At 39.3% G+C, this 26,157-nt stretch overlaps 1 protein-coding gene and 1 long non-coding RNA gene across 3 annotated transcripts; both read left to right on the top strand.

Annotated features, from left to right (window-relative positions):
• Positions 6,618-9,977, top strand: LOC110436987. Its single transcript, XR_002454979.1, has 5 exons — positions 6,618-6,757; positions 9,047-9,105; positions 9,205-9,292; positions 9,435-9,509; positions 9,622-9,977. It is a non-coding gene; the product is annotated as an uncharacterized LOC110436987 (long non-coding RNA).
• On the top strand, positions 11,055-26,024 carry LOC8060949 (MADS-box transcription factor 51). 2 transcript variants are annotated; one of them, XM_021465003.1, is made up of 5 exons: positions 11,055-11,526; positions 13,598-13,694; positions 25,135-25,199; positions 25,323-25,372; positions 25,514-26,024. In XM_021465003.1, exons 1-5 carry the CDS (start codon positions 11,099-11,101, stop codon positions 25,555-25,557), a joined length of 684 nt encoding a protein of 227 aa, XP_021320678.1. In that variant the 5' UTR covers positions 11,055-11,098; the 3' UTR covers positions 25,558-26,024. The 2 variants fall into 2 exon arrangements, with proteins under 2 accessions (XP_021320678.1, XP_002445812.2); XM_002445767.2 differs by having other exon boundaries at positions 11,057-11,526; positions 25,285-25,372.

Genomic DNA, 26,157 nt, shown 5'->3' with positions numbered 1-26,157 from the left:
TCAAGTCACCAACAGAAGCTTCGACGTCAGATAACGTCTCCTCCAGATCTTTAGCCGCAGCCACCTCAAGCATCCAGTCTTCAAACCTCCGCAACCAACCACCAGACCTCACGCTAAGAAAATTACGCAAAGGACCAGAAAAATCTGACCTTAAAGGGCGCAGCGAAGGAAAATGAGCCACCTTATATCCTCCGCAAACACTTGAGAGCTATACGCAACTAAAGCAAATGCGAGTTGGCGAAGGAAGGAACGCAAACAACAGGCAGCAAGGGTGAGACCCAAGAGCCTCCCCCATGCCCCTTTTATAGGGGGGGTGCCTGCGGCAACGTGACCGTTGCGATTTCCCGCGCCCAATGGCTATAAGCGGAGGAATCGGCCTGACCGTTGCGCTTCGTCAATGCCAACGGCTAACTCCAACGGCTATAATATCCTGCGCATCCTAACACGCGAAGGATATCAGACTATCAGAACAACAATGATCGTAGGATCCTGGCAAAGCAAAATTACAAAAAAAAAGTAAAACAAAAATTTTTCCAATTACGCTAACAAACACATCCTGCGCACCAGGGGGGAAGGCAGCAACCATGCCCGCAGCCTCCGCAGCGTGACATGTTTTTAGCACATGGACCGCAGGAGTGCCATTAGCCCAAAAAGGGGGGAACTGTTGGGGGATGGCTGCATCCTTCCCCCTGGTAACGTCTAAGGATGCCCTTCACCCGAAGAACCTCCGATCTCTAGGGCGTCGGAGGATATCCTCCGCCCAGAGAACCTCCGTGGGGGAGCATGCGGAGGATCCTGGAAAAAGGCTAACGTTGATGACTCGTCTTGTCGTGCTAAGTGTGTGCAGGAACAAACAATCGGCGAAGGCCCTCAAGCGGAGAAAGGTGGAACCTCCGATCCTCCCAAGTCCGAGGATGGCTGAGGACGCGGCGGAGGTAAGAAACCTCCGACGCGCCCAGCCTGGGGGGACCTCCGACGAAGAACCGTCGAAGGATCGGCAACCGAGCGAGCCGAGGAACCTCCAGGACAGCTGAGCTGAGGGACCCCCGACGCGCCTGAGCCAAGGAACCTCCGGCACCTGAAGTGCCGAAGGATACGCGACCGGGCGGAGGATCCAAGCCTCCGACAGGCTGAGACCCTAGACAGGGGACACATGCAGGGTTTGTAATGCGAAATTACACGAGTGACTTGGAGTCGGTAGACTGTAATTGAAGAATATGCTAGGATATTCCCCCACCGTCACGGGGCGTTTTTGTAAATGTCATTAGGTCGGTTTCTGAGCCATATATAAAGGGTGATGCCGTTATTAATAAAGAGAGAGAGAGAGCATTCACTGTATTCACCTACTGTCCGTTGGAGCTCAAACCTCTCACGGCACCGAGCGAGAAGGTTCACGATTCACCGTACTGCTGGGGAGTGCGGAAAGCATCTTCCCAACAACTGTGTTCCTGGTCTGACGCGGGGTCTGAAGGGTGCAGGAGGGGCATAATCGTAAATTCACATGTCTGCTAATCTGACCTTGAAAAGTGAGATTCACATGTTTTTAGGGACGGAGGGAGTACATGTGTCGCAAGAAGTTTTGAAAACTTTGTTGTATTTTTAAACATAAACAACACCGACGTCTCCTCGGGGAGAAGAAAAGTGGGCTCGGTACAACTGTACTACATGTCATGGAGTGATCGACTGACGGTACGGTGTCCAATGCGATCACCGAGACATGGGAGCATTCTGGCACGTGCGTGGGAGCAATGCGGACCAAGGACTCCAAACCTGACCGCTTAAAAGCTGCCGACTTGCTGCCTAGGGCCGCGGACCAAGCACTCGAAACCTGTACTTCTTGCACGTTGTTCACATGCAAGATTTTTTTTTCAAAAAATTGGTAAGCCCGAAAATTGCAGAAATGACCACATGTCGCCTTCTTTTTTTAAAATGACATGTAGTACTCAAGCCCTGTTTAGTTCCCCATCCAAAAATTTTTCATCCATCCCATCGAATCTTTGAAGACATGCATGGAACATTAAATGTAGATAAAAAAATAAACTAATTACACAGTTTAGTTGAGAATCGCGAGACGAATCTTTTAAGCCTAGTTACTCCATGATTAGCCTTAAGTGCTACAGTAACCCACATATACTAATGACAGATTAATTATGCTTAATAAATTTGTCTTGCAGTTTCCTGGCGAGCTATGTAATTTGTTTTTTTATTAGTTTCTAAAAACCTCTCCCGATATCCTTCCGAAACATCCGATGTGACATCCAAAAAATTTTCAGGGCATTGGGGATAAAATTTTTTTGGATGTCACATCGGATATGTCGGAAGGATGTCGGGAAGGGTTTTTAGAAACTAATAAAAAAAACAAATTACATAGCTCGTCAGGAAACTGCAAGACAAATTTATTAAGCATAATTAATCTGGTATTAGCATATGTGGGTTACTGTAGCACTTAAGGCTAATCATGGAGTAACTAGGCTTAAAAGATTCGTCTCGTGATTCTCAACTAAACTGTGTAATTAGTTTATTTTTTTATCTACATTTAATGTTCCATGCATGTGTCCAAAGATTCGATGTGATAGATGAAAAATTTTTGGGTGGGGAACTAAACAGGGCCTCAGTAGAAGACTACGGATCTCTCTAAAGTTTTATTCGGATATAGTGAGATTCGCATCAATCTATCTGTTGTACTGTTCGCTGATTTAGTGTGAGAGAAAAACATTATGAAATGACTTGTAGATTCAGCAGATAAGCTCAAACGATCAGGCTACATGCAAACAAGGTCTAAGGCTTTGTATGGATGCATGTGTATCAACTTCAATCCCCATGTGTTAGACTCCAATCCACTCCAATATATGTACTCCCTCTATACCTATAAAGAAAGTCGTTTTTGAAATGTTTGAGCCAAATATTGGAAATATAAATCATGAATAACTTTTAAATTGTTGAGTTTGAAAATGTGAAAACCATATGAATAGACTTGTCTTGAAAAATACTTCCACAAAAATATACATATATATATGCTATTTTTGATAAATATTTTTATAAAAACAAGGAGTCAAAGTTAGTCTTTAGAGATCGTGTCACTGTCCTAAACGACTTTTTTTATAGACATAGAGGGAGTATATGCGCATCCAAATAAGACCTAAGTTAATGTGGGAATACACATGTAACTCTTTTTTGTCCCAAAATAAATTACTCTATTTATTCTAAATTATAAGTTGTTTTTACTTTTTCTTTGGTACATTAACTTTGTTATATGCATCTAGAAAGAGTCTTCGGTCCAGTGGGACGCTACCCACCCACCAAGGTTCAATCAACCCCTGGGGCCACATTTTTTTTAAAGAAAATCCAAAAAAAGTAGGGTGCACTCATGCATGCGCATTCGGTGATTTTTTAGATAATGAATATTGTATACCCAGCTTCTTCTATCAAAAGATAGAATCAGGCCAATTATTATAAATTTCTGCCAATGACGCAAACACTTATGTAGTCCACCAACAGAAAATCAAAACGAAATAAGGTTTAAACTAAACATAACCAATATATCTTGAGGACAACCACCCGTTGGAACTAAAAAATTACAAAGCCGATGTCTCTAGGAACTGTCCAACTTGGACCAGTTGGTCCCTTTGATCATCATGTCGCTGCAAGCTTGTCCAATGTCGGAGCCAGTACGTTCCCTTGAAGAGTACCTGCAAGAAAGTTTTTGATCTACATTTATCAAAAACCACTTCGTTCCTAGTTAACCAAATTGCCCAACAAAGTGCAGCCGCTGCTGTTAATAACAATAAATTATACTTTTTATATCCATTTTTTGACCAAACTAGAAAAAGATCACTCATATCTGTTGGAGGCGTTAAACCAAAAAATATATGTATAGCATGCCATAAGAATTTAGCATAAACACAATAAAAAAGAGATGGTTTATTGTTTCCGAAAGATGACAAAAACAGTAATGGTTGTCACTCTTCCAATATCTTCTAAGTAAATTATCCTTAGTTAAAACCACTCTTTTTTTCAACTACTAGAAAAATATTTTAATTTTTATTGGTATTTTGATTTGCCAAAGGTCTTGTGATAAATGTGTGTTTCTTGCACATTGGAGGCTAGAGAGCCTCCCAATCTCTCTGTGTGTACGAACACGCATGTGTGTATGGTGTGAGTGTGGAGTGCTTATGTTGTGTGTATCTAAGTTGCACCCGATAAAAAAAATTTGTTATGCATCTAGATATACCGTATATATATCTAGATACATAACAAAATTTGTATACCAAAAAAAGTCAAAGCGGCTTATAATTTGTAATGGAAGGAGTAACATTTTAGGATCTAGCACGACAATTTCATTTCGAAAACATGAGGGGAATTTCATAAAGTTATAAAAGGGAGGGTAAAATCACCAATCCTCTACAAGTAGGAAAAGAACACTAGATTTCAAAGAAGATACTTGAGGGCTTCATAAACTTAAAATAGTCGTAGACACGTCAAACCAACAAGGACAAAGTGTTACTTGAAAGGATAATCATGATTAATATAGTATATATAATTACATTTTGAAAGGATCATGCTAGGGGGTTGAATCGGGCTAATATAAAATTCTTATGAAATTAAAACATATCTCTTAACCTAGTTCACCCCTTGTTTCTAACCTATGCACAAGAGTTTTGCAACCTATTAGTTCCAAACCTAAGCTAACATGATGATTCTAGGAATTTTAAGACATTTAAGTATTTGCACAAATGTAAAAGCTCAAAGTAAAGAGAGGGTTAGGAACATGGTGATGTTTTTCTGAGGTATCAGAGAGTCGATACTCCCCACTAGTCTTTGTTAGAGCACCCCCACAAGGGATAGTTCCTCCTTGATCTGTGCAAAGACCAAGTGCTCTCTACGGGTTGATTCTTCACCACTCTGGCATGGTGAATCACGCACAAACGTTTATACCATGACTTAGACATCTCACAATTTCCTCCGAGATCGAGATCACTAAGATCAACACCACCAAGCCTTGTAATTGATGGCAATCACTAAAGAGTAACAAGAACAAAGTCACATGTGACCTAAACAACCCTAATGAGGAAGGTAGGTAGATGCACACTTGCTACTCCTAAGCACTAAGAGTCCTTAATCTTGCAACTAGCAATTCCTAATCACTCCACTAAGCTTGAACCCCCTTGCTCTCCAATAGGTGTGTGACACTATTCTAAATGGCAAGAGTGGTGCTACGGTAGAGATGGAGGAGTATAAATACTTCCCACTCTAGGAACTAGTTGTTTGAACCCTTCTCAGAGAAGTCGACAACACCGGATGATCTAATGCCCCTTTGAAGCGAGCACCAGACTAATTCGGTGTCCTTCTAATGGCTCTCTGTCAAACTACCATTACTGTACTACAACACACTAACACATAGTCTAGTGCCTAGCACATGACTAATCTGGTGGCCTTTTACCTCTCTAGATAACACCAAACGCTTCGGTTGCTAAGCAGGAGATCAACCCGGTGGTCCTTTTCATCTCTATCTAACTAACCCTAGTTGACCGTATATAGCATATAGTTTGGTGGTCCCCATCCTAAGGCACTAGACTAATCCAATTTTATAAAAACCACTCCATTCTCTTCCTTTTCAACCAACTTCGAGAATGGCTTTGCTTCCCATTTAGGTCAAGCTACTACTCCCTCCGTCCACGTATAGTATGACTAAAGGAAAAACAAAGTCCTAAAAACTACTTTAAGGGAGGCCTTATCCATTCCTCAACTTCCTTCTAGTCCACATATCTATCCCTTTTGCATTTCCGCTCCCATTCTCTCATCCTGGCACATTCACGAGCTCGCTCCTTCCTCCCTATACCTTGATCCCCATCCCGTCGCACACCCCACAAAATTGCGACCTTGCTCCTTCCCTTCACTTTCAAAGCAATCCCTTGCAATGCTACAAGCTTGCTCCTTCCTTTCCTTTCTAGAGCAATCACTAGCGCGTGCATGGCTACAAATGGCGAGATGTGCCACCCGTGCTGCCAGATGTGTCAAGATAACAAGATGGCTGGTGGCGGCAGTGCTATGCTAAAGCCACTAGATGTGTCAAGCTAGGTGCAAAGTTTTAAATAGCGTGCTAAGACTCTTAGCGGCTGCCTCTCCCAAAAGCTAAAAAAAAGCTATAGCGGGCGAAATAGCGGGCTAAGCTATTTAGCGGCTCAGCAAAAAAATATATTTAAACATAAGGTAATTTTACATATAATAGAAATAGAAGACAAAGACATTACAAATACCAATTACCAACCGCCGCCACTGTTGTAGTCTGAAGAAAACCTTGCGTCGAGAGTCTCCGATGCAGCGTATTCACTGGTTTTGGGCTGGCGTGTGATTTGGGCTGGACGGGGCTGAAAGCCCATGCTGAGTTTGCCATCATAGCGGCGCTAAGATGCCTCCGTTTCAGCGCTCATTAGCGCGCTTTGAGCCGCTATTAGCGGCACACACCATTTGGTCGGAATTAGACAAAAATAAAAACTAATTGCACAGTTTGGTCGGAATTGACGAGACGAATCTTTTAAGCCTAGTTAGTCCATGATTAGACAATAATTATCATAAACAAATGAAAATGCTACAGTGTCGTAAAATTTTTTCCAAGAACTAAACAAAGCCTAAGATTTTTGTGCATTGTCTGCCTTGCAGCATTGAAGAAACTTTTGGTCGATATTGGGACCTTGCCAACACATTGAATGATCTCAATATTGAGGCACGAGACTCGAGGGTTGACTGCAATATACAGGTCAAGCATAAATATAGTTGATACTTTCTCCGTCACGAAAGAACCAATTTCTAGAATCTATGTCAGTCAAACTTTTTAAATTTGACTAACTTTATAGAAAAGAGTAGCAACATCTATGATATAAAATGCGCATCTTATGAAAATAGATTCTATGATAAATCTAATGATACTAATTTGATACCGTAAATCTTAGCATTTTTTCTAGAAATTTGGTTAAAGTTTAAAAATTTTGACTTAGGACAACTCTAGAAATTGATTCTTTCATGGACGGAGTAATTTATATTACCGATTATTTCTTATAAGCAATAATAGACAATTGCTATCTGTGATAATGTTGTCGTCATCAGTTAACTGATAAATGCAATCTGTACCAACATTCAAAAGTTGCCATTTCATTTATGCACACACGGCCAATATCAGCACATCACTGTATGATTTATCTTCTTCCTAAATGTAATGTGTATATATGTACGCCACCCAACCTCAAAGGCTCAAATATATAGATTATTACTCTTTTAGCTGCAGGTTTGTCATGGGTAACAACACATTTTCATAGAATTCCAACAAAAGTTGGTTAAAGGAGTAATAATCAAAGAAATAAGTACACCAAAGTTAAAAAAAAGGGGAAAAAAAAGACGGAGGCTTAATAAATATGCCCGGTAGCTTAGGAAAACAATATGGATATAAACTTCTCAACTGCAGAGAAGATCATTAGATGATCATATCTCTAGCTCATATCTGGTTCCAAATACTTATTAATATACTTATATTATAGCCTAGAAATAAACTACATGTACTACACTTCTACTCCATTTGTACTATGATATAGTGCGCTTTCTAACATTCAAAATTGCCCTCAAATATAATACATTCTAGAGAACAAAAACCAATTTTAAATTAAATACTTTCCATTTACCAACCAAACACCATTAATCATATTGATGATAGTGTATGATTAGGAAATAAAATGAGTGTACATGCATCTTTTATGTTCTACCTTAATTTGTCTTAAGATTCCTAGAATGCACTATATTACAGGATAGAGGGAATAGGCAACTTTGTCCTTGGAGTCTTAACCCTCGTTTATTGCATCGCTAAGATCCCAAGACTTGTATAGAGGATATACAAAAAGGTTGAAAATCATCATTTTTAAATAACCAAAAAAGATAATAACATTTCATTCTGTATTTTTATTTCCAGGTTTCAGAACATTTGTTCTGTGATTTTCATTATGTTCTGATTTTTATGGATCTAGATGCCCATTGTGTTTTGATAGAGTTACTGAGGAAGGTTGTAAACTGCCTCCATCTTCAAGAACAAAATATTAAAACATATACAATTTGTATGTACAGTCTACTTTTATGCATTTTTTTTACTAAGAACAAAAATTAAATCTTTTGCATCGAAGGTAGTCAATTGGCTATGCATGTATTAGATAAAATGTAAAAGTTATGTTCAGATGTCCCAATGTGGGTCATCATGATGAAGCAAATTTTAATTGAAAAAGGCATTTGCGAGAGGCGTCGAATTATCAATGGTATGGTAGTACGAAGAAGGGTTAAAGAACAAAATTTTGAGGTTAAGATTCTGATTTAAATTAGCGCTAGCTTTTTCCCATCTGGGCCTTCTCCTTATTAGCTCACCTGCAGGTTAATTTCAAAGAAAAGATTTCATCTAGGTCAGTGTGTGTAGTTCACATTTTCACCATAAAGATAAATTTTCCTTTGTTCACAGAAGCATGAAATTATTAGAATAACATGGATTTACTCTTCAGCGAAGATATTTGTAGCAAGTCTCAAAGTTCACTGCAACTTAAAACATGCAGCATGTACATATATTTGCCTTTCCAAATAAATAAGCAAAAGGAAAGAAATCTGTACATCCAAGTCCTTCGCAGTCTGTGTCAATATTGCCTTTACAGCAAATTGCAACAAAATATGCTACAATGCTGCTATACCTACATACTAGCAAAATTGAGTTTCTAGCCTGTTTTGGATATAGTTTTTTTTTTCACATATAAATTAACTGATGAATTTCTTCCTCCACCTGATCCATATATGATTGTCAAAATGAAACTATCATGTGTTGCTCTCGTTTTACTCCAAGCCTCCCTTTCTATTTAATCAAGACAGCATTTGGACAACTTTGGATACAGTTTTTAAGTGTATATAAGAATTCCTTCTGGATTAGAAATATTATCTGGTTCATATGTGAAATATTATGTAGGCTTGAGGTTTGTAATTTCTTTAAGTTCTCCCAGCATACACTAATATTGCCTGTCTTGCTCAGAAAGGGCAGCCATCTGCTGGACGGTTACCTGACCAGCTAATAAATATCGTTGCCCAATGGTATACATGATGTACTTGAACGTAGAATCTTTGTTAATAATTGGATCATTGAAGATGTAAATGTTATACTTGCTATTTAATTGGTTAAGTAAATTCCAGGGGGATGGAAGCAAATGCAAACGGGATGAGCATGGCTGACATAAGAAGCTTGGAGGAAATAATTACCGACGCTCTGTCAGCTATAAGGGTCATACTGTACTGTTTATATATTTCTTGTACTCTATGTAAAACCGCATGGGGAACTTGACATGAATCACGAATTAAAGATGCAACGACCGTGCTGAACACATGACATTATTTCTGACAGTATCTTAATTTGGCGATTGCAGAACAAACTGATGATGAAGGTGATTGGTTGCCCAAACCTGTCATTTGTGTGAACTAGATTTTGCAGCAGAAAGAAGGTATGTTTCAAAATTATCTACCATATCTAGCTCGTATATATATATTATATAGTACTAATTAAAACTCCTAAGCCCTGGTTGAGTGGTGGTTGTGCTTTATTTTGGAGAGCAGAAAAGCAGAAGGCCTCTGAAGACGAGGGGACTATATGTGGACTCCAAAGAGAAGAGTAGCTCGAAACTGGAAATATATGTGTATGTGTGACTATGTGTATATACATATTTGCCAGCTCCAATCCTGCAGGATTCGGAAACAGGTTTAATTGGGGCCATTCATAGTCATGGTCAGCAACTCTCAGATTAGAAAACTAGTAATTTCCCTTGAACATGGTCCGTGTATATGTTTGTGTCGACACTTTGCACTGTTGCAACCACGTGCACACGTCTCAATTCTCAGCGTGTATGTGTGTTTGCATAAACGTACGTGGAAAAGATGACTCCTTCCGAAATCCCAGATATGTTTTATGTAAATGTAAATTGTAAAATACAATCCTCTGGGGTCGGGGGATATGATAACACAGATCATCTCTGGGCGCGAGTGGATTTGCATATGGTGCTATGTGACGTGAGTTGTGCACTATAGTTTGTGGTACCTTTTCACTGTACCGGAGCAATTTTAAGAGGCTTTATCCTTTTTTTTAGCGGAGACTGCTCTAATTAAAACCCGCTTCTGAAAATAATAGTCCTAGATATGACTTAACTCTAGAAATCAATTTTTTGAGACAGTTCATATTCCTAGTCTTTATCAACTGTCTCTATAGATAGTATAATTTTTAGAGGTGGTTCGAAATTAAATGACATCCCCTTAAAAATATGTGCAGCAAAAAATCTTAACTTTTCTAAATCAAATTGACAAACTTTATATCAAAGCTGCAGAGGTGGAAGACATTTACAACTTTATAATTGATGATTTCTCATTTAAAATCGTTTAGGGTTCTAAAATTATATATAAAGTTTCATTTTTTAAATTCAAATTCTTTAATTTCTTTGAATGGAAAAGCAGATGACAGTGGTGAAAGGCTCATAGACATGACAAAAGGCTGCCTAGCCACTCATTCACTGTTTTCTTCTTTTGTGATTGAAAACAAAAAAAAAGAAACATTCGCTGAGATCTCCACCTACTGTGTATCTACAGTCCCGGCCAACAGGGCCTTGTTTACTTTCAAAAATTTTTGCAAAATATAAATAGTGACAATTTCGTTTGTATTTGACAAATATTGTCCAATCATAGACTAACTAGGGTCAAAAGATTCGTCTCGTCAATTTCGACCAAACTGTGCAATTAGTTTTTATTTTCGTCTATATTTAATACTCCATACATGCGTCTAAAGATTCGATGTGACGGAAAATCTGAAAAATTTTGTAAAATTTTCTGGGAACTAAACAGGGCCAAGGTAGGTAGCCGACCAATGGCGTCGCGAAACGCGTCCTGACGTAAGCCCACGTTATCTTTACGTGGAATGGGTGACTGATAGCGGGCCTCCGAGCCCACCCTCTGGTGCTGTGCTGCTGCCGTCCACAGCACAGGAATCCATCCCCCGTGGGCCGTGGCTCCGCCTCGCCATTTCTCTTTCACCAAAGAATTTGTTCCGATGGAGACGCCTTCCGTCCGCTTCCCCACACATGTACAGCTAGCTGAGCGCGCGCGTGAGCAGCGAAGTGACCACGCAACGCAAGCGAGCTCATCGCCACTTGCGAGGCTCTTCTCTTCTGTTGGCTGCCCACCCACCCAGGGCCTTGGCAAGATCGAAATGGAGGTGGGGGCGGCGGCGAGGAGGCGGGCGCGGGCGGCGCATCAGCAGGAGGAGATCAGGGAGAGCAAGGCGGGGAGGAGGAAGCGCGGCCCGGTGGAGCTGCGGCGGATCGAGGACCGGACGAGCCGGCAGGTGCGCTTCTCCAAGCGCCGGAGCGGGCTGTTCAAGAAGGCCTACGAGCTCTCCGTGCTGTGCGACGCCCAGGTCGCGCTCGTCGTCTTCTCCCCCGCCGGCCGCCTCTACGAGTTCGCCTCCGCCGACTCCAGGTGATTCATTCTCTGAATATTTTTCTTTTCCTTCTTCCCTCGCATAAATAATCATGCAGGCCGGCCGGCTTTCTTGTTTGGTTCCATCTCCTTGCTTTGGCGCTCGCGTCGCGTCGTACGTCTAGCATTCATGGCCAGCTCCTGTTGCTTCGGATAAGCTGGAAACGTGCAGCGGATTTCTGCCTGCGTCGGAGCCTGTGCAAGAGCAAAAATATTGCTCACAATTTAAGGCAAATTTTTTTTTGGATTTTAACACTGTAGTATTTTCGTTTTTATTTGACAAATATTGTCTAATTATTGAGTAACTAGATTTAAAATATTCGTCTTATGATTTACAAGTAAACTGTGTAATTAGTTATTCTTTTTATCTATATTTAATATTTTATGTATGTACCGCAAGATTCGATATGACGGAAAATTTTATAAAGTTTTAGATTTTTTGGTGTATCTAAACAAGGTCTAAGTCAAAAGATTGTACCACTCCATGTAGCAGTAGGAAGACGTAGGATTTCAACAGCCAAATCTGATTCGCTGTGTTTGTCTTGAGACGATGCAAGTAGGGCGTTGGTGTTATTAATCTTTTGGATTTGCATTTTCTGCAACTAAACATTTTGAGATGTCGTCGTGCTGTCCTATTTGGTGCGACAGATGGTAGTAATTTATTGTGTAACGCAGCTCTAAAAAAAATTACTGTAACGCATACTCCTACGTCCTACTATAAAGCATCTGCACGGATGCTGGGTCAATGTTTTTTCTATTCATATAGTAGCATGTATAAAATATTAGCAATTGCATAAAATATAGGTGCAATTGCAATCAAGGCATATTGTAATTGTAGTATACACTCCCTATTGCCCCCTATTTAACCGCCGTTACGGGAAAACATGCTGATCAAATTTTCTTAAGTTTAACTAAATTTATAAAAAATATTAGTAATATTTGTATCTCCAAATAAGTTTATCATAAAAACAGATTTAATTATTTATCTAATAGCACTAATTATATCTTTATAAATATTATTACTCATTTCATACTTATAAAGAAAATCGTTTTGGACGAAGTTTTGATCAAATTGGAAATATAAATCATAAATAACTTTTAAGTTGTTGAGTTTGAAAATGTGAAAATCATATAAATAGATTTGTCTTGAAAAATAGTTTTTATGAAAATATACATATACTATTTTTAATAAATATTTGTATAAAAACAAGGAGTCAATGTAAGGTTTTGGAGACCGTATCGCTGTCCTAAATGACTTTCTTTATAGATATAGAGAGTGTATTTAATTGCATATATAGTTCATTAAAGTTAGGTATGTTTGACTTCTTGGGACACAAGAATGACCGTTGAATAGGGACAGAGAGAGTGTGCCTTGGACTATTGAATAGGACAACTAACAAAAATGCAGGTTCTAAGTTATAAGACCTTTTATTTTTTTTAGATATATAGTTGTTGTTATTTACTTATATATACATTATGTCTAGATACATAATAAAAGTGATATGTAAAAAGCTAAAATGTCTTGTAATTTGGAATAAAGGGAGTGATATATAGAGGAGAGAGCCTTTTCTGTTATGTGTGGCACGATCTTAATCTGAAGTAAATATTTGTAGGTGAAGTCCCTATATCCATCTTGCACTAATATTATAGTGATATACTCAACTCATCCTAAATTATAAATTATAAGACCTTTGATTTTTTTTCTGACACCAAATTTGACCACTTGCCTTATTCAAAAATTTATACAAAATGTCATTTCTTTTGCCATGGCTTAGTTAATTTATTAATGAAAGTTCTTTAAGAATAACTTAAATTTCATGATGTTTGTATAATTTTTTTAATAAGATGAGTTGTTAAACTTGGGGTTAAAAAAGTCAAACGTCTTATAATTTAGAATGGAGGGGGTAAATTGAGAGTGAGATTATATATTTTATCCTCCGTGTCAAGCTAGTTTGTGCATCAGCGTGTTCTTCATTCCGAAACGTGCTTTAATTCAGTCAGCAGCATCTATATACCCACTTTTCCTTTGAGTTAATGACACTTCCTGATTTCCTTGCACTCTTTCTTGCAGCATTGAAAAAGTATTCGGTCGATACTGGGACCTTGCCAACACAGAAATTGATCTCAATATTGAGGCACGAGAGTCAAGGGTCAACTGCAATATACAGGTTAAGCATAAATATTTGATAAAAATAATACAAAAATATATATCACTGCTTTTGTACATAACGCAACTGCACAAAGGGTCATCTCCCATGGTCCGTAAATCCCCATTTTTAAACGTTAGAGATTTACCGTCAACACTTTCTTTCTTTTCAGAATTTTGGTAACAGTTAATTAACCATGAAAGATACAAGTTTCTTCCAAAAAAATGCACATGCATATTGAAAAATTAGACATCTTTTTCCCCAGAGGCCACACTTGGAGCTACATACCCTGCCCTAAGCTTGCTAGTCACGATGAACATATTTTTTTTGCGCGAATATGTATATGCGTGTGATTTTTAGACTTTGGTCCCGTGACCCCTCCACCCCACTTTAGAAAAAAAAACACTGGTACATTTAGTTGGTATAAATGATTTGTACATCGACGGTATAAATAGCCATTTCTTTTTTGAGAGCGTGTTCAACATTTATTTCATTAAGGTCAATAGAGTTTTATTAGAGTTTTATGGACATTAAATATGCTGATGTGGTATTATATTAATGAAAAAAAGATATGATAAGAGTTTTATGGGAGTAGAGAGAGTTTTATGATGATGAAACTCTTTTACACTGTTTCTAATATGGATGTGTTGGAAATTGGGTCATGAAATCTCCAGTGAGAATGGCCTAAGAGGAGTTAGAAAAAAAAGGTACACAATATCATTTCATCTTGAGATGCCATTAGTGATAGGGTAAACACCGACACAAAGCACCGCGAAACGGTGGACTACATTGAATTGTAACTAAGTAAGAAACTAATTGCGCGACCTAAGTAGCGTATGTGCTCACAGCAACGTGTCCATTGCCCTGCATTAACGCGAGGCGTTCTTGGGGAATAGCTCTCACATCGCCACCCTCTTGGAAGATGACAGAGGATTCGTGAATGTCTCATGGAACATGTTGGTGATGGTGTTGCCTAGTGTTTTTGTTGCTTTGGTCTCCGAGCGTTTCATCCATTTGCCAAGGAGCACACATCTCCCCTGCTTCTTAGGAATCGAGTCACGGTAAGTCGACTTGGTGGCAAGGTGGTCACTGCATCGTGGCACCAGATCACGATCGACCTACTTGGATGTAGTAGGACACGGCACGGAAGCCAAGATTGGCTCCATCAGAGGTTTCTTAAGGGATGCGATGAAGGTGGCGACCTCAAATTGAGTAGTTGTCGGCGGCTATGACAAAGTGACCACCATGGCTGAATATGCCTCGTCAGGTTGGTGTTTGAAGGAGTTATGTGGGACTTCTCCACTTGAGACCCAACGAGCATTAGAACCACAAAGTTGAGGGGGCTGAAGTCTAGAGAAGCTTGTGGCCCAGTAGGTAGCGCCACAATGGCCTCCGAAGGCGACAAAATTGAGGTTGCAGTTTCATCCAGGGTGCCCTTCTCCAACTCCTCCCCAGACGAGAAGTTATTGGGGAGCGGTGTGCAGACAGACGGTGCGGATAGCCCCATTTGCCTATTGTTGTTTGGTGGACAGGCACCGTCACCGTGCTGCCACAATTGAGAGGAATGGTCTAGTGCCACGTAGTGTGCAGAGCTCCAAATAGATGACTGTTGTTGGGACACAGCTTGCGACAGCTCAATTCCGACCCTAATGGCCTCGACATTGTCCCCTAGTGGTCGTTGATCCTCTGAGACTAGCAACATTTGATCTAGGCGAGTGGGAGATTTTGAATTGCTGTGAGCGTAGTTTGAAATTGAAAGCAAGGATGGGTTTGGCCTGTAGCGGTAGAGGTCAATTAGCTCCTGCTGATGTCGGATGGACCGATGAAAGGTCCTATAATATGACTAGAGGGGGGTGAATAAATATAATGAAGAAGAAAGGAGTTATTCCTCAAGTAGATTTATGTTTCTACTGAATGAATAAATATGATATGAGATGGAGGGTCACACTTGCGATGGCACACACCACACTTCGAGAGGAAGGGGTCTTTGGTTCGCACCTATTTAAAAACTCTACAAAGTACTAGAGCAAAAGGTTAGTAAATAACAAAGTAAAGCTTTTTGCTCTAGCTCTAATTAAGAGTTTATAAGCTACCTGCCTCAAAAATTCTAGTTAGTAAGATCACTAGGCACACAAGAGCTAAGTCACTATTGTGTATCATAAATGTGAAATATCAATCATACACGTCATCTATGATATACCAAATATGTCAGGCACCATAACTTTCATAAGATAAATAAGGCGCATGCTGATACTTGACATTGTTCAATTTGTTTTTTCATTGAAAAAATCCCCAAATTCTAAAGGAGGTACAATCTAGGAAGGTCACATTCGAGAATTTAAATATGATACGATTTATCTTGACCTAATCATATGAAGTTAAAGATTAAACCTATTTGTTAAGAAGAAAGACAGAGATCAACACCTAAGCCACATTTGGGTTCCTCCAATGCATTGACTTGACATAAGCAAGACATAAAATTAGAGAGGTCACCAAGATTATTAGATTAGATCAAGAACCGTACCTACACTAGGACTCAAAAGAGAGTTGCTATTATGATTCTGAGTTTCATGGACTCCTACTTGCGTGTTGGGGGACTTTAGAGGATACTATATAATCAAAGAGTTGGAGGCCATGAGGGCCATCAAGCCATTAATAATAAACTCATGGAAGTATTGTAAGTTGCAACTAAGAGGGCTCAAAACAATAAGCTATGAAAATTCTAAAGTACAAAACTTTTGTATATTTCAAGATTTTTTTTAGACGAGGGATCTTCCCCCATTTCCATTGAAAAACAATGGAAATACCATTCATACAGAGAGTTTGTAGAGCAGAAAGTAAACTAGAGTAAAGCTTACATGAATGAACACTCAAGACCGCGACAAGTAAAGCAACTATGGCTTACCAACAAACAACTGTGGTAGCACAAAAGAGCCAACAAGGCTAACAAACGATTCAAACTGAGGAAACGTCAGACAACAAAATAGTCACATGACCAGCAGTCTTCAAAAGAAGGATTCCTTGAGAGCTTCTAACACTATTTTATCCATATGACACCTCAATTGCTTTGTTCATCAGGCTTGTCATCTTGATCCTTTGACTTGGCATCTTCTAATGAGTGGTTCCTTTGTACTTTTGCCTCCTTGCCCACCAGCTGCAAGGCAATTTTTAGCATTGTATTTGCCCCAGCAACTAGTTGATCCTTGTCATCATCCAAGAACAAATCCACCCAATATTCCATAAGTGAACAAGCATAACAAATAATAGAAATTAGACTTGTAACAGTCTTTCCCTCAAAACAAACATTGTTGCGTGTTTTCCAAATCGCATAGCAAATAGCCACAATGCCTAAAGCATGAAATTTCTCACAAAAGGTAGCCAATGCTCACACCATATCCAACATTGATCAAAGTTTCTAGGTACATTAGAAGCACCTAAGTAATGTGCCACAATGGCCCACACAGCCTTAGCCAAACTACACTGAAATAAGAGATGTGAGACAGATTCATTACACTCACAAAACAAGCATAATGGATCTCCATTCCATTTCCTCTTACACATATTATCTCTGGTGAGTATTGCATTATTGCAACAAGCCATAAAAATATTTTGAGCTTAGCAGGGATATTTCCTTTCCAATTTTTTTATAATAAGGGCCATCATCATTTGAAGTAAGAGACTTATAAACTGACTTAACAGAGAAGCAACCATTCTTACCAAATTTCTAGAAAACCATATCCTCTTCATCAGTCAAAGTAATCCTCTCAACCTTGCTAAGGATATTATCCCAATCTAATCTCATATTATCTACCAACCATCTAGTGAAACTAGCAGAACTTTGTTTCATTTGTGACACAGAAATATCAGGTTGCAAGCAAATTTTAAACAAATCTAGAAACACACACTCAAGAGGTGTTTATCAAATATCTAACTATCCATCCAGAATAGAGTCTTCTTACCATTTTTTACTTTCAGCTTTCGTCCTTGTAAATATGTGTTTCTTATTTTTAGGAGATCAACCCAAATCGTTGACTCGTTCTGTCCGTGTTTCACAGTACATATAGTGTCTTTCCTCAAATATTTGTATTCTATAATGTCTTGCCAAAGGCCTTTCTCATTATCAAGCTTCCACCACCATTTACAAAGCAGACTAATATTCATTTTCTTGAGATCTTTAATACCTAGTCCTCCTTTCTTTTTGTGCTTATAGATTTTTATCCACTTTATCAAATGATATTTTTTCTTAGTACCCCCACCTTGCCAGAAAAACTTCCTTCTAACTCTGTCTAATCTGTCAATGATAGTTTTGGGTAGCGGATATATAGACATATGATAAATTGGTGAATTACTTAAGCTAGAATTGATTAAGATTGTCCTTCTAGCAATAGACATCATGCCTCCTTTCCAAGAGTCTAGCTTTTTACTATTTTTTTCAACCAAAGGAAGCCAGTCAATAACATGTAATCTACTTGGGCTGACAGGAACACCATGATATTTGATAGAAAAAAATACCAGTTTGACAACTGAAAATATCAGCATAGATACTAGCCCAATTGGCATTATCATTTATAATCGGTACTTCACTTTTATAGAAATTAATCTTGAGTCCAGCCATCAATTCATACATATATAAATGCAACTTCATATTCCTAGCTCCCTCAAGATTATGCTTGAGACAAACTATAGTATCATCAGCATATTGTAACACAGCTACACCCTTATTCACAATATGATCTCCTAAGCCTGTAAAAAGATCGTTTGATTGAGCTTTGCGAATCATTCGAGATAGACCATCAGACACAAAATTGAACAAGATTGGTGATAAAGAATCACCCAATCTCACTCCTTTAAAACTTTTAATATAAGGACTAGATATATTGTTCAATTTCACACTAACAGTCCCCTAGAGACTACTTGTTCAATCCACTTGCACCATTTAGCACAAAAACCTCTAGCAGCTAAACAGCTAAATAAGAAATTCCATTTGACCTTATCATTTTTTCAAAGTCTAATTTAAGAATAACCCTAATTTGGTTCCTCCTCTTGGTCTCATGAAGTATTTTATGTAACACCATAACCCCACTCATAATATTTCTTCCCTTCATAAAAGTTGTTTGATTAAGGTGAATAAGCTTGTCTACCACTTTTTAAAGCCTCAAAGTCAATGTTTTTGTGATGAGCTTGTACAAATAGTTCAAAAGACAAATATGTCTAAATTGTTGAATTTTAGAAGCATGAGTAATTTTGGATAAAAGGGTAATAATACCATAATTGATTCTACTAATATCAATTGTTCCTTCATAAAAATCACTAAATAGCTGAATTATGTCATCTTTAACAATATTCCAACAAGTTTGGTAAAACTCAATAGAATCTTATCAGGACCGGCTGCTTTATTTTTTTTCATGTGAAACAAGGCTTCTTAATTTCTGCCTTGGAGAAGGGTTTAGTAAAAGTTAGATTATCCTCACTAGAAACCTTTTCCAACTCATCCCATAGGCTATTATCAATGTGAATATTATGCTCCTCAATAGGACCAAAAACATCAGCATAGTACTCAGTTGCATGTTTTAATAGATTTTCATCGCCCTCAATTACAATTCCATCACTTTCTAAAAATAAAACTGAATTCTTCCTTTTTCCTGCCATTAGCAATGCTATCAAAGTATTTACTATTACTATCACCTTTAAGCAACCATTTATCATGACGTCTCTTTACCCAATATGTTTCCTCTTGATCTAGCAGCTATAAGGATTCATTAATCAGCCAAACTTTCCTAATCATAAGTTCTTGAGTGAGATCATCAGTCTCTTCAATTACTTCCAACTCAAATAATTCTTCACTAATCTTTTTCCTCTGTTTTCTCAACTCCCCTTGTAAATTGAATCCCCAACCTTTGAAGTATTGTTTCAATAACTTTAATTTCTATTGTATTCTATCCAAAGAAGTTCTAGCATTACACTGTTTTGACCAAATTTTTTCAACTGCCACTAAAAACTTAGGATTATCTAGCCAGTTAAGCTCAAATCTAGACTGTAAAAATTTCAAAGGTTTATGATAATCAGAGGTCATTACTAAAGGATTATGATCAAATATTTCTCTAGGGAGTCTCTTAACCATAACAATTGGAAAAAAATTCCCAATCTTTAGAAACCAAAATCCTATCAAATTTTTCAAGAGTGGGATCCTCGTGGTTATTAGACCAAGGGTAAAGGCCCTCAGTCATAACAATTTTTTAAGCTCATAGAAACCAATCAGAGAATTAAAGAGGTTTGAAAACTTAGTTAAACCATGAGGTTTATTCCTTTCATTAGCATATCTGAAGATGTTATAATCACCACCTATCAAAATAGGATTTGAATTTCGAGAACAAAATGAAGAGGGTTCAGAGAGGAACTCCATCTTTTTATCATCATGTGCTGCTTCATATAATTACTTTTATCCCACAAATTCATTTGAAGCATGAGGTCACCCTTTTGAAAAGATCCAACATCATAAAATTCATTCTCACTCCCACTAGAATACCACTAGATCTCCTTTAGAAGGATTGTATAGCCACAAATAGTCCTTATTTGAATCAAACTTCCTAAGAATCTTTTCATCACAATCTTTAATCATAGTTTCTTGTAATCCAATAAAATGAAAACAATTTTGAAATATCAAGTCTTTGAGAAAGGTAAACACTCCTTTTTTCCTAAGACCCTAACACTTCCAAATTATTCCATTGACAGTCATTTTTAGTTTTTTTGGAATTTTTTAGAACAGTAACCTTACTAGATTTCTGTCTTGTTTTCCTTAGATCACCAGGATTTTCCTATGTGATTTTCTTACTATTTTGTAAGGTAGAAAGCATTAAACTTTTTCTTTGTTCTCTTTTCTCTTCCTTGATTCAACAAGAATAAAATCTTCTGATTCAAAAGATTCCTCATGAATCCACTCAGCTCAAGGAACATTATCCTCATGAATCCCCTCAACCGACTCAGTTTGAGGTTTTTGATTTTTCAACATTTGCTTTTGGTACAGATCATCCCTAGCTTTTTCTAGGTCTCTTACTAGATTAAAAGTATCAAAACTATTATCCTCAACCACAATTCCCATACAAAAGGTAACATGAGCAATATCATCATTTAGTAATGCAGAAAAGGAATTGTAATTATAAGAGTTACCTTCAAGATTTGTTTTATGAGCATTCCTCTCCACCTCTTCCACATTTGTCAGAGTTGCATCTTTCTTAAGCCTTTCACTTCTTCTTTCTTGTATTTGATTTGTTGCAAGAATCAGATTGAGGAGGAGCCTCATCCCTCTGAGTAGTACCATCAATGTCCATATTTTCACTATCTTGAGTGTTTATAATGTTATCATCAGATAGGAAGATTTTAGGAGAGTGTGTGTTGATAGTTATACTCACACCTTTTCTATTACCATTATAGATCTTGTCAGCCAGCTCATCATGTGACATATCTTTGATAACAACATTTGAGGTCTCATTCGTAAACCATATTTGCTTTGAAGTATCCTCTTGATCAATTTTTGAAGACTGACCATCACCACCCATACCAGCCAATAGAGCTAATTTCTGAGCAAATGAGTCACTATCAGAATCAAAATCTTCAAGAGTGTCAGGAATGTGGACTTTTTCCCCATCATCAACATTACACCTCTTCTTATAAGTTTTTTAGCATCGCTCATCAGCTTGGTTGGAGTGGTATGAGTTGTGTCCACTTTAGGAGGAGCTGACCAATATATTTTAGACTGTTTGCCAAAGTTCTTATCATTGTTATGATTATTGTTGATCTCTATGCTATGAGATGCATCCTTTTTCTCCTCTTGCTGACTCTGTTCCGTTTCTATACTAGATTTAGTTCTTTTAGCAGGGGGCTGAAAATCAGGATCACCCACTATAATTCCACTTTTGAGCATCTTGGGTCCACTTTCTATAGCAACTTCCCTTTCAAAACCAAAATCTATCAAATACTCCCTCCGTCCCAAATTATAAGTCATTCCAAGAATTTTGGAGAGTCAAAGTTTTTCAAGTTTGACCAAATTTATATAGCAAAATAATAAGATTTTTTGTAGCAACCAAGTATCATTAGATTCTTTGTTAGTTATATTTTCATAGTGTACCCATTTTATGACATAAATCTTTATATTTCTCTCTATATTTTTGGTCAAACTTGGAAATGCTTTGACTCTCCAAGATTCTTGGAATGACTTATAATTTGGAACGGAGGGAGTACATTCCTAGCAAACTTTCAGCAGTTTTTGGCACTCTAGTGACATCCCTGCAAGCTATCTTCAGTCAAACATAATCATATTTGTATTTGGATCCTTCATCAATTTCCATAACTTTCCCAACCAGGCCACCTATCTTAGCTAGGGTTTTGATAGATCTTCGATCAATAGGGACCCCACTAAATCTGAACCAATTAAGCAGATTGCAAAACACCTTTAGCACCCACAGTAGGAGACCAAGCCTCAATCATAATTTGAGCTTCATTTCTTAGAGTCAGATTTTAATATGACTCCACTCATTCACCATCTTAGCATTAGGAAACCTTAGCAAAAACCTCGTCTCAGCTACTGGGCATACTATCCATCTCTACACATAGGAGTCGCCACATGAGCCATCCCTACCACAGATTATAGGTAATCCCCATTATTGATGGTAATAACTATCAGTCTATCACCTTTGCCAAGGAGCATCGTCAGGTGGGTCAGAGAGTGGTAGCCATTACTGTGGGTAGTGATTATGGCTTATCTTCTTGTCCATGGTGAAGGGGAAACTAGAGTTGATGTTGTTAATTTGGTAGAGCTTTAGATCTACTTTAGATATGATCCACTCTAGATCCATGGATATGGAAATGAAATCTAGATATAGATTTGGAGCCCTACCAAACAAGACCTAAGGGTTGCTTAGTATAGTGGGGTATCACAACAAATCACTAGTATTGAATTTGTCTACATCTATTGGGACAATTGTGATCATAGATCTCCGAGGCCGCCGACACCTTATTGACCCCATGGACGAAGTCATCATCATCAAAGTAGTAGTCAATATCATTGCAATTTTTCATCCTCATGATCCTTGTTAGGATCTCTCTCTCCATAACACCCATCTTCCTTAGATCATGTTCTTCTATCCCATTGTTGTTGCTCAACTCTCATTGCACGTACTCCTCATCCTCCTACGCCTCCTCCTAGGGCTCCAAGTCCTCGAGCCACAAAAAAAGGCTCTAAGTCCTCTTCATAGCTACATGAGGGGTTCATCCTCGACAAGTAGAGACATTGTCGTCCTCTACCTCATGGTCTCTTTGTTATCTTCCTCATTCTATTACTTGACATGGAAAGCCACCCACCAGATAGTAATTAACCTCATAAAGGAGAATAATGGCTACAACAACATAAACCACCCATAAGGTAGCTATAGCAGATACCAATGCAAGGAAAATGGATTTAAAGAATGTATTCATGTCCTATTGACCTTACATATTCCATATAAGTGAACTCGAGCACCCTACGTGATAACAATGCTATCATAGATGGGTTAAAGCAAAAGACCAACTCGTCTAGATCTATACCATAGATGGTTCTCTTTTTATGAGCCATTTGTGAAGTGGGTAGTCATCGGTAATTGGTAGATCGATTTCTATCATATCTCCTTTGACTCATTGTTTTTGTTTTTTCTGTTTGTGATATTGTCTTTATCACAGTCTGGTTTGGTTTTCCTTCTTTGATATGTTAGAGATGTGGCCTTCTATATCATCATGATGTAAAATAAAAGGAAAGAAATGTCCACATCACCATGCAAGTGGCCTCCAAGTTGCAACAATGCTAGCTGAATAAACTTCCTGTATTTGATATAGATCTTGTATCTTGATGGCTCCGATACTTTTCCATTGGACATAATTGAAGAACAATATCTAGTCCGTTTCAAAGGAAGGCAAAAGCTTTGCCACAAGTTTTATTATGAGAAAACAAAAATAAGAGTTGGCCTAGTATTTAAGGAAAATTCTGGCATTAGTGAATTATGTTGTGAAGTCGTATGTACTAAATTTTCTTCAACAACCACGATCATATTATGATGAAAATGTAACTATCATGTGTTGGTCTCGTCTCCCCCGGCGGCAAATAATACCATCAGCCAATAGGTGCAGACCAGTATGTTAGTTTCAATCTCATACGCTAATTCACTTTGGGTGTGTTTGGTTCGTTTTCTTAGACAAGCCTGACTAGCAAAACTAAGACAGGCTAGCTCTGACCAGCTTTAACTAATGCAAGTAGCACGTGTTTGGTTGCCTGTACTAGCTAAGCTTGGCTAAGAATTGGTGTGTTTGGTTGCCTGGTTTACTTTGAGTAGACTCACCTCTTCCTTCACCTGGTAATTTTACCCCCTTACGGAACTTAAGTCGAACATGTTGTGGGCATGGTGGACGCCGGGATGCCCGCACAGCAGCTTCGGGCACATCCCCGCTGCGCGCCGGAGGTCCGCGGGCGGCACGCCGGCCTCCAGCAGCAAGTGGTGTTGGAAAAGAGAGCTGAGGGAGGGGCAGGGCAGCCGCCACTGCGCCACGCGCATGGACTGGTACGCGTGGCTGTCGCGGACGGGGCTGGCACCGTCGCTGACGTACGTGTACGAGCGCCTGTTCAGCCGGAACGAGCTGGAGCCCAGGGACGCGGCGCACTTCGACCACGACCTGCTCGAGATCCTCAAGCTGGCCAAGAAGCAGGCCGCCGCGGCCGGGGATGACGGAGCGGAAGCGGCGGGGGCGGGCGCCGCGTCCACGGCCTCGTGGCTCGTGCGCAGGGCCAAGGTGCCTGTCCCGCTGCATGCGCCGGCTGGCAGAAGGAGGAGACGGAGGCGGGAGGAGACGGAGGGGCGCGTCGTCGATCACCGTCGACCCGAGGATCTACAGTGGCGATGACGACCTGCGGCCTTCTCGCATGGGGGCGCACTTGTCGAGATCTGCCAGACGGGGGACTCCGCCTCCCAGTCCGCGGCGGCCGGCAACGACGACCTGCGGCCTTCTCGCGAGCAATGCGTGGGTGAGGAGGAGGTGAGCGCCGAGGCAGTGAAGAAGGTGAGGGGATGTCGCTGCGGGGCTAGCCAAGCCTGGCTTGCAGAGAACGGCCGAATCGGCCGTTTCCAGCAAGCCACCCAAATCCCCTGATTTGGGCTTGGTGGAGCCTGGCTAGCAGGCCATCCAGCCAACCAAACAAGTCCAGGTTGTATTCCATAAGCCTGGCTAGACCCTTATGCAGGCAACCAAACACACTCTTTATGTTCTACCTCATGGAATGCTTTTGCAAAATTGAACAAATTGATTATTATTGGAAGTCCTTTTAGGACCCCTTATCTAAACATTATGCAGTTTGTTATTGATATGTCAAATATGTATTCTAATCAAAAGGACTAGTGTGATTTTCTCATAGTATGCATGTTTTTTCTTGCTTTCCCTGCAGCTTTCTCAGAATGAGGAGCCAATTGGAGGCTCGTTAGCTGACCTGCTAATTATGATCGCTCAAGGGTAACGAAACAAATGCACTTTATGAAACAGCCACTGATCTATGTTGCCTTAATATCTAATAATTTTCGAAGTAATCAAATTTCAGGGCCATGGAAGAAAATCTAAATGATCTGAACATGGCAGGGATAAGAGGCTTGGAGGAAGCACTAGGCGACGCTCTAGCAGTTATCAGGGTAATCCTATGACTCTAGATATATAACCAATTATTTGATTCCGTAGTGGAGTAGCATGAATTTGTATTATCGATCTGCGTCTCAGTGCAATGTTCTTGCTTGACACATGAGTTTTCTGAGAGCATCTTAGTTCAATTGCAGAACAAACTGACGATGAAGGTGACTGGGTGCCTGGGTGGCCCTGAACCTGAAGTATGCACGTTCTTTCATCAGCAGTAAAAAGGAAGTTTCAGATTGTATGATACTAGCATCTTGCTCTGGGTCTACTACGGTTGCTGATTTCTCTAGCACGGGCACTACATGAACTGATGAACATATATTAACTATGAAACTAGTAACAATCAGTCTGAAAATTCGAAGCCATATGTTCAAAGAGTGGTGACTTCTGAGGAGAAAAACTCTCTGTTCATATGGCTTTTCAATTATGTCTAGCTACTAGAACTGGCTAAGCCTGGATTTGGCTTTCTTCACCAGAAAGAGGTGAAATCTTTCTGAAGAATAAAGGGGGCCGTCGTTGACTAGCAGCATTGTGTAACTCGTCTGTGGTCGGACGTGTTGAAGCTTCTGAGATTCATCAAGAGGGCATGCATATATGGTGCAATAATTTCTCTCAAACATTTGCCCTGTCCAAGTTCAATGTACATGTTCGGTATAAGATGGATTCATACGTGTACATATATTGTGGCCAGGAACTAGTCTTCTCGACAAGAATCCTGATCGTTACCTCGCGCCGTGTGTTCCGGGCTAAATAGCTCTTATCCCCTGGCCTCTGGGCTCCATTTGCT

The sequence above is a fragment of the Sorghum bicolor genome, chromosome 7 (assembly GCF_000003195.3).
Source record: "Sorghum bicolor cultivar BTx623 chromosome 7, Sorghum_bicolor_NCBIv3, whole genome shotgun sequence".
NCBI classification, from domain to species: Eukaryota; Viridiplantae; Streptophyta; class Magnoliopsida; order Poales; family Poaceae; genus Sorghum; species Sorghum bicolor.
This window is presented reverse-complemented; position numbering and strand designations above follow the sequence as displayed.

Bases quoted from the DNA above. Each gene is read 5' to 3' on its own strand.
- LOC8060949 (XM_002445767.2), top strand. From the start codon at position 11,099: ATGGAGACGCCTTCCGTCCGCTTCCCCACACATGTACAGCTAGCTGAG. The intron at 25,200-25,284 runs GTAACGAAACAA...ATCAAATTTCAG, and splicing joins CTAATTATGATCGCTCAAGG to GGCCATGGAAGAAAATCTAA. The intron at 25,373-25,513 runs GTAATCCTATGA...GTTCAATTGCAG, and splicing joins ACGCTCTAGCAGTTATCAGG to AACAAACTGACGATGAAGGT.